Source organism: Triticum aestivum, chromosome 2B (assembly GCF_018294505.1).
Source record: "Triticum aestivum cultivar Chinese Spring chromosome 2B, IWGSC CS RefSeq v2.1, whole genome shotgun sequence".
NCBI classification, from domain to species: Eukaryota; Viridiplantae; Streptophyta; class Magnoliopsida; order Poales; family Poaceae; genus Triticum; species Triticum aestivum.
In genome coordinates, this window is record NC_057798.1 from 419032077 (window position 1) to 419041605 (window position 9529).

The 9529-nt window shown below is 46.4% G+C and overlaps 1 protein-coding gene across 1 annotated transcript; it reads right to left on the reverse strand.

Moving 5' to 3' along the window:
* Positions 1-240: 240 nt before the first annotated feature.
* LOC123045254 (U-box domain-containing protein 9) lies at positions 241-3128 on the reverse strand. Its single transcript, XM_044468238.1, has 2 exons — positions 2778-3128; positions 241-1560 (listed from the first exon to the last, which is right to left on the reverse strand). The coding sequence occupies exons 1-2, from the start codon at positions 3057-3059 to the stop codon at positions 460-462; spliced, it is 1383 nt and encodes a 460-aa protein (XP_044324173.1). The 5' UTR covers positions 3060-3128; the 3' UTR covers positions 241-459.
* Positions 3129-9529: the final 6401 nt, after the last annotated feature.

Consider the following 9529-nt stretch of genomic DNA (forward strand, 5'->3'; position numbering starts at 1 on the left):
CAATGCCCCCCAACATGTTCTGATTATTTAATAATACTATCTAGCAGCCAATGGTAGTTTTCTACTATAATAGGTTTAAATGTTTTTCTTGGAAGGAGATTTAAAGTGATATCCTCAATTGTATAAAAAACTGACTAATGCAGGCTGGCAGGGGGTGTTACAGCCAGAGATATTCTTAGTATGAAAGAAAAGAACCAAGGAAACAAAATATTAGTTCTCCCCATTCCGCAAATACTACTCTGGGGAAAGCCTTACCTTCGACATTCCGGGGAAAATTCACGACGCTATATTTTTCAAATGAACAAGAGCTGCCTGTTCCAGTGAGAAAACCCTTTAGCACTAGCTTTGCATCTATACAATGCCTATATACTGAAAAGGAAGATGGCTCTGTATGTATCTCAATATGTACACCAACTGAACATCCTCCTTGTTCCTGCAGCTACATCTCTGATGCCGATCCTAACAAGAACTATGCCTGTTGTGCATGTGCATGGTTTTTGTTTTCTTCATCATCTCCAGGATGGCTGCAGCCTTCCTCCTTGCTCTTGGAGTGCCATTCTGTGCAAGAGAAGCCAGTGAGCCATTTGTATTCTCGTCTGCCTCGATCTCTTTCAGCTTTGCCCTATTGTACATACAGATTGAGAAGAGGACTACTGCTGCGTTCTCTTTGCTGCGCTTGCACTCACTCTCCCTCATTGCTTGGAGCATACAAGTGGCACCACCAAACTCTATCATGAGCTCTACCATGTCATAGTTGCTTGACAATAAAGCAAGTATAGCCAAGAATTCCTCAACAAGAGACTGATCTCCGATGGCTCTGATTGCCACATCGACGATCCCACTCCTTGTAGCTATTGATCTGTTCTCATGGAGCATACAAAGATTGAAAATAGCTGATGCCGCATCTTTCTTTGCTATGATGCTGCCATGTTCAAGAAGATCAATCAAAGGTTCAATTGCCCCCAACTCACCAATCTTCTCCTTGTTGGAGTCAAGAGCGGACAGAGTGAAGATGGCAGCTGCCGAATTGCTGCGGCTCCCCATGTCTCCTGATTTTAGTGCCCATATGAGAAACGGGATTGCTTCTGGGTCATCTCCAATTATTTTCTTATTACTATCATGTAGTGAAAAGTTGAGAATTATAGTCACCATGTCCTCCACTACTTGTGGATCATTTTGTAATCCTGGGTTAGAAAACCGTGCAAAGGTCATTTGTGATATGGAATCTGGCCTCTCTTCTAAAACAGCTCTAAATTCACTGCTACGCTTGGTAAGGAGTCGAAGACCCTTAATTGCTTGCTTCCGTTCAGTACTGTTTGATGATGAAGTTATCTTGTTGAATATTTCATCAAATGTTCTCTGCTCACTGTTGCAAATATGATCTTCCTCCTGGTTCTCAAGTGGTGAAAGGGCAAACCCATTCTCTGTGCACCACTCTGCTATCAGGCTCCGAATGAGGAGGTTAGGAATGAGAGTCGTGTTTAAGAGCACTTGCTGGGTCTGCGGGCACATCTGGTTCCCTGCACTAAACCACTCCGCGATGTAACGCCGATCGTAGGTCTGCATTGGAGGAAGATCAATGGGTCATATATATTTTTTTAACTAAACACATAAGGTCTCACAAAGACTGATGAATGTACTAGAGATTTTTTAATCTAGATATTGTAACATATATATGTCGGCTATTTATTTTCCGTGAGACTCCCAGTCAAAATTTATGAAACATGAATACTTCCCTCGATGCTCATAAAATTCAAAACATGCCAACAATGTGAACTGCATTTACTTTTAGCTGGTCCAAAGATGAATGAGTTGAAGAATTCACACTAAATCTAGCATTGGGGAACAGCTATAGTACAGACATGGTATAATATGTCACATATCCAACACCCATGTGGCGTCAATGTGAAAAAGGCATCTTAAGTCACATGCTTCACATGGTCAAAGCCTGAAGTTTGTAGGGATAAAATATTATTGTTTACTGAACTTTTGGGGGGGGGGGGGGGGGGGGAATGCATTGCAATTTGGGTGATACCTACCGAATAAGTATTACATGGGAACAAAATTCATTTCCAACAATGATTCAAATCCACATGTTTCACATGTAAGAAATCACCAATTACATGAGTTGAATGAAATAAGATCTTACTCTACAGCTTTTGAATAGTTTATGTAATTGTGATTGCAATGAAAAAAATAGATGTGAAATTTGCAGTTCTTGCATTCACACATCCCATCATTCATCAAACCATAATAATCCGAATCTGTACTGTTAATCATGCCCGGATGCAACAAAAAGTAATCAGAATATGTACCGTTAATTAATCGTACAAAATAATCCAAATATAAGCAGAGCTGCCACTACGCAGTGTTATATAAGATCCTAATCTTCAGAAACCTGAATATACAATTGTGACATCCGCAGATGTTCAATTCACATACTGCAAGCATTCTGCTGTTGATCCAATCCAAAGCATGGATGCCGCTAATAAAAAAATTATATTGAAGCTGAACAATGTGTTTAAGTGTTCCGATTATGGTGATACATTCCGGCAATTCGCACCAGGAATGAAGATTCAAGAACAGTAAATAACCGATCACATTTATGTTCAATAACTGAAAGTTTTAAACCATAACGATAGGACATCCTGAGCACCGACATTTGCTGTCAGGAGTAAAAAGAACATCAAGAAAACCGCATATGAACGAACACAATGGTGAACCCAAAATAACAAGGAACACCCCGAAATTAGCAAAAGAAGCGCGCCGGTCCTCACCTGCCCAGACTCGACGACGACGGGATCCCTCATGATCTTGGACGAGATCGGGCACAAGAACTGCGCCGGCACGGACTCCGCCTCGTTCGCGGATCGAGTCTCCTCTCCGCGGGCACCCTTTCGGCTCCCGCCGACTTGCGCCTCCCTGAGCGCTGCGAGAGCCGCGGCCGCCTCATCGAACGCCTCAGCGCCGGCACCACCGACGGTGATGGTGGCCACGAGTCTCCGCAGCCGTCTTCGTAGCGCCGCAGCCTCCTCCTCCGCCGGCGGCGGCTTGGCCATTTCTGGGGGAAGGCGTGGGATGCGTGCGCCGAGCCGCTGGGTTGGGAGAGACGGGTGGGAGGTTTTAATTAACTAGCGGGTTTCTGTGTAGGCCCGTTGCCGCCCCGGCTTTGCCACGTGTGCTGTGCGGATACTTTACTGTAAAATGCTGTGCTCAGTAAACGGTTGGTGGACAAGACGACCTGGCTACCGACTACTGTATGGTCCAGGACGCTGGTAACCGCCCTGGGCACATCGAATGTGAGCATCAAGGCCATCTCCAAGACTCCAAGGCTAACCTGCAAATTTGCTTGCCATCCATCTGCCTGAGCACGTATGCGGGAGTTGGTCATCCAACACTGCCCACAAATATTCAACCATTATATAAACTAAACGGATGAAATTCATGTAAACATGTCGGGTTTCATGTAAACCCGACAAAATTTATTACATTTCAAATATTTTTCATATAAACCGGACAAATTCATTATATATTTTCATATAAACCAGACTAAACCTACTCTAAACCTAATCTAAGATTGTTGGCGCTCGTTCCCCATGTCCGGCTATGAGCCCCGAGAACTGAAACTCCGGCTATTGCCTTCGCCTCCTTCGGTTCTGTCTCGGCGCTTCAGCTCTGCCTCAGGAGCCCCGGGAAGTGAAGTTGTCCGCCTCCACATCGCTGCCATGCGGCTAATCAGGCGTTGATGTTCAGCCCACCAAGCTGGCTTCAACGGGGAGGGGAAGAGCGGTGGCCTTCTTGGGACCGGAGCAACGGCGACCTACCATGCACTACTCCTCCTCGCTGTCGGCGGCACCTCATGGCAGCGGGGCGCGACCAGTGCGGAGCTGGCGATGCCCCCCTTGTTGCCCCTCTTGCCCCACACCACACCTGCCGCCTTGTCGAACTCCCTGTAAGCGGCCACCAATTCCGCTCGATGGAGGCGGTATCGCTAGCGGTCGCAACGGATCTCGCGGGCGGAGTGGTAGGAGTCGACCAGTGCCTCCTTCTCCGTCACCTCCATATCCGGCACGATGGTCGTGCCTGCCGCGAGTTGCCGCGCGCCAGTGCTCCTCAAGGAAGGCGAGGTTTTAGGCTTGGTCGACCCGCGCCTGTCGCAACTTGGCCTCCTGCTCCTATTGCAACATGTCCGTGTAGTGTGCACATGCCTCACCAATGGTGAGGCCGACATGCACCGACGAAGAAGGTGGCGCCGGCTCGTCCTTCATTGGGGCGTCGTCGACCTCCGTTTGCTGGCTTGCTAGCCGGTAGCCATGGCAGCAATTTCCTTCTTTTGCTCCGAGGAGAGGGTGTCCCAGAGGGCTTTGGAGTGTGAGGAGGCCATGGAGAGTGTGGTGTGGAGAGGAGAAAGGATCGAAGGGGTTGTGGCTATGGCCGGGGCTGGGGTTTATATAGTGGGTGGATGGCAATGGGCCGTGGTGGTGTGGTTATTGGTGGCCGGCAGACGGACGGACGGGTGACGCCGGAGTGGGTTCCTCGGCAACTGCGTACGTTTAATTGAGGAAGGCGGATGGTGTTTGGATGCATAGAGACGTCGTGTGTACCGGGAAGCGGCGCGAGCGGCGCTATAGGCGGCATGCCGCTTCAATGCCAGGAGAAGTGAGAGGTCGCGTCCGCTCTAGCCGGACATGAATACTGCACTGACCCTCTGGAGCGGCGCTGACAGTTTCGGGCGGGAAGCAAGTGCGGGCGAGGGAGGGGATGGTGGACTAGGACACTCAGACGCGGGCGTGGCAGCGGTCCGGGCGCCTGCAAAGCCCCCTCCTGATACATATCCAACGTATCTAATTTTTTTGATTGTTCCATGCTATTCTATTATCATTCTTGTATGTTTTAAAATTATTTTATAGCAACTTTATATCATTTTTTGGGACTAACCTATTGACATAGTGCCTAGTGTCGGTTGCTGTTTTTACTTGTTTTTTTTACTTCACATAATATCCTTATCAAACAGAGTCCAAACATAGTGAAACTTTTTAGAGATTTTTTTGGACCAGAAGACAACTTGGAAGCCAAGGAAGTGCACCAGGAGAGGTCTGTGGGGCCCACGAGATACCAGGGCGCTAGAGGCCCCTAGCGCACCCTGATGGGTCATGGGGCCCACAGGGGTCTTCTCCACCACCTCTCGGCTCTATAAATACCCAAATATTCCAAAAACCCTAGGGGAGTCGATGAAACACAATTCCAGCCACCGCAAGTTCCAAACCATGAGATCCAATCTAGAGCCCTATTTTGGCACTCCGCTGGAGGGGAACACGATCAAGGAGGGGTTCATCATCCTCATTGATGCTCCTCCCATGATGCGTGGGTAGTTCACCATAGACCTACGGGTCCGTAGGCAGTAGCTAGGTGACTTCTTCTCTCCTTTTGATTCTCAATACAATGTTCTCTTAGAGATCTATTTGATATAATTACTTTTTGCAGTGTGTTTGTTGGGATCCGATGAAGTTCGAGTTTATGATCAGTCCTATCCATGAATATTATTTGAGTTCTTGATCTCTTATATGCACGATTGTTATAGCATCGTATTTCTTCTCCAAATCTTTGGTTTTGTTAGGCCAAGTAGATTGATTTTTCTTGTAATGGGAAGAGGTGCTTTGTGATGGGTTCGATCTTGCGGTGTCCTCACCCAGTGACAGAAGGGGTAGCGAGGCACGCATGTATCGTTGCTATTAAGGATAAAAAGATGGGGTCTATTCCTACATGAATAGATCTTGTCAACATTATGTCATCATTCTTATTGCATTACTCCCTTTCTCCATGAACTTAATACACTAGATGCATATTGGGTAGCGGTCGATGTGTGGAGTAATAGTAGTAGATGCAGAATCATTTTGGTCTACTAATCTTGGACATGATGCCTAAATACATGATCATTGCCTTGGATATTGTCATGATTATTTTATCTTCTATTAATTGCCCAGTAGTAATTTGTTTACCCACCGTATGCTATTTTCTAGAGAGAAGCCACTAGTGAAATCTATGGCCCCCGGGTCTATCCTTTATCATATTGCTTTCGGAAATATCTTTTATCATTTTGTTTTTAGATCTATTATTTCAAAAAACCCAAAATACCTTGTTGCACTTTTTATTTACTTCTTTTATTTCATGTTTTATTCAGATCTATTCATCCAAACACATGCAATTTAATCTATCTTTTTACCAAGGAGGGGTTGCCAACCCCTCTTATGTGTTGGGTTGCGAGAATTTGTTTTTTGTGTGCAGGTACCATTTACATAGTGTTGCTTGGTTCTCCTACTGGTTTGATAACCTTGGTTTCATAACTGAGGGAAATACTTGTCGTAGCTGTGTTGCATCATCCCTTCCACCTTGGGGAAATACCAATGTAGTTTTAAGCCACGTCAAAGGAAATTTCTGGCGCCTTTGCTGGGGAGACATCATCAACATCTATCAAATTCCTAATCACAAATCTCATCTCCTTGCAATTTACATTATTTGCCATTTGCCTCTCATTTTCATCTCCACCACTTCTAAAACATTTTTTGCGAAAAGCACAAAAATATTTGCCTTCTTTTTCTGTTTGCCTTTTTGTTCGTTTGCTATCTTTGCTTGTGTGCCTTATGTCTTCTATTTGCTTGCATCTTCGCTTGCTAAAAATATATTGATATAGATCCTCATCCACTTGCTAATCTTTTCAAAAGATCCAATTATGATGAACCCATTGCTAGTGAGTTGAGTGCACTAGATTATCTTTATGAAGTTTTGCTTGAAATTTGTGAAACTGAAAATTGTGATGAAGTTCTAAAAGAGGAAATTTATGAAGTGATTCACAATAGCTCCTTGAATGAAAAACATGATTGCAATGGTGTTATTGTAAATTCTATAAATGTCAGTTGTGCTAATAATATGCAAAACCCCAAGCTTGGGGATGCTAATTTTGATATATCCACTACTTATTGTAATGATCATTATTGGGGTGATTCTTCTTATGATCTTGAAAATTTATTTAAGCCTCATGATGAATATGTTTGAATAATATTGGAAGTGGGTTTGTGTCGGTGTCAAAACTGACATATCTCAGGTAGGGGGGCTCAAGATGTGCGTCTGAGGATCAATGGTAACAAGGGACAATGGGACACAATGTTTACCCAGGTTCGGGCCCTCTTAAAGGAGGTAAAACCCTATGTCATGCTTGATTATATTCGATGAGTATAGGGGTTAGAAGAGTTGATCGACCTCGAGATCGTAATGGCTAAACCCTAGCTATCTAGCCTATGAGTGTTCTGATTGCCTCTACGGATTAAACCCTCCGATTTGTATAGACACCAGAGGGACCTAGGGTTGTACAGAGCTGGTATACAAGGAAGGGAAATAGAATATCCGGACACCACTCTTGCCGTCCACGCATATAGGAGTCCTACCCGGACACGGGGGATGATCTTCTGCTTTATCTTCACGTCCCATCAGTCCGGCCCATATAGAATAGAATGGACACCCGAGGACCCCCTAATCTAGGACTCTCTCAGTAGCCCCTGAACCAGTCTTCAATGACGATGTGTTCGGCACGCGGATTGTCTTCGGCATTGCAAGGCGGGTTTCTTCTCTTGAATATCGTATGTCAGCTCCCCTTACAAAGGAACTATGTCCGGATCTGCATAATTAATACAACCTTAGCCACGAAGGCGATATGTCAAAACAGGGACAATGCCTTTTACTAACAACTTTTTTCGGTGAAGCGTCACACTTGACCCTTCAGCATTTCAAATCATTTTCACACCTCCTGTTTCATGTTTCGAGGTCGAGCCTCCATTGGGACGTCTTGTCAAAACAGAGATCGTGCCTGCTTATTACGGGATTCTCATCAATAGGATTTGGGTAACCCAATTGCGCCTTACGCACGATCTCATTGGGAACAGGCGAGGTTTAAGGCTTAAGAGAGGGACGATTGGCATTTTCACCATCTATTAGAGGACAAAGAATCCTCCTTTCTTCCCCACGCCTTCCTCTAGCCTCTGTCTTCCAATCTCCAAGCTCTAGCACCCAAAAAAGCTCTGATCTTTCCCACCGCCACCACCCTCCCCAGCCATGGCCGGCTCCGGCTCCAAGGGCAAGTGGGAGGCCTCCTCCGTCACTGAAAAGGACGTCAAGGATCTCGGGAGCGCGGGCTATCTGTCTGCGAATATCACGCACAGGCTCCCCGACAAGGATCAGGTCATCCCCACTCTAGGGCCCGGCGAGAGGGTCGTATTCAGCTCCCATTTCCTCAGGGGAGCTAGGGTTTCCCCTCCACCCCTTCGTCTGAGGCCTTATGTTATACTATGGGCTAGATTTCCATGATCTAGCCCCGAATTCCTTCCTCCACATATCGGCGTTTATCGTCGTGTGTGAGGCTCTGCTCCGCATCCCGCCACACTTCGGCTTATGGTTCAAGGTTTTTAAGCTGAAACCGAAGGTGGTTGACAGACAACACGCGGATTGCGGAGGGGCCATGGTAAGCAAGTTGCTCAACACCACATGGCCCAAAGGGGCATTCATCGAGACCGTCAAGGTGTGGCAGCAGGAGCGGTTCTACATCACCGAACCTTGCCGCGCCAATTGGGTGGCCATACCTGAATTCAGATCCAGATCCCCCACGAGACTCACCTCGTGGACCTCCAAGGGCCTTGATTGGGGTCCCAAACGAAGGTGAAGATGCTACAGAAATGCATCACCAACATGCTGGGTACGAACATCGGCCTCACGAACGTGGTTCAAGTGATGCTCTTCCGCCGCGTCCTTCCCTGCCAACGCAGGGCCTCCCCCATGTGGGAGTTCAATCCGGAGGGGCCACAGACCCTGAAGCGCTTTGATACGTCTCCAACGTATCTATAATTTTTTATTGTTCCACACTATTATAGTACCCATTTTGGATGTTTATGGGCTTTACTTTACACTTTTATATCATTTTTGGGACTAACCTACTAACCGGCGGCCCAGCCCGTATTGCTATTTTTTTTGCCTATTTTAGTGTTTCGAAGAAAAGGAATATCAAACGGAGTCCAAACGGAATGAAACCTTCGGGAGCGATCTTTTTGGAACAAACGTGATCCAGAGGACTTGGAGTGCAAGTCAAGAAACAATCGAGGAGGCCATGAGGGTGGAGGGCGCGCCCCCCTACTAGGCGCGCCCCCTATCTCATGGGCATCTCAGGAGTCCACCTACCTACTTCTTCCTCCTATATATACCCACGTACCCCGAGAACATCAGAAGAAACCATGAAAAACTATTTCCACCGCCGTAACATTCTGTATCCGCGAGATCCCATCTTGGAGCCTTCGCCGGCGCTCCGCCGGAGGGGGAATCAACCACGGAGGGCTTCTACATCAACACCATAGCCTCTCCGATGAGTTGTGAGTAGTTTACCATAGACCTTTGGGTCCATAGTTATTAGCTAGATGGCTTCTTCTCTCTCTTTGAATCTCAATACCATGTTCTCCTCGATCTTCTTGGAGATCTATTCGATGTAACT

Coding starts and splice junctions, on each gene's coding strand:
- LOC123045254 (XM_044468238.1), bottom strand. CDS start 3,059: ATGGCCAAGCCGCCGCCGGCGGAGGAGGAGGCTGCGGCGCTACGAAGA. Junction 1,561..2,777: donor TCGTCGTCGAGTCTGGGCAG/GTGAGGACCGGC, acceptor CCTCCAATGCAG/ACCTACGATCGGCGTTACAT.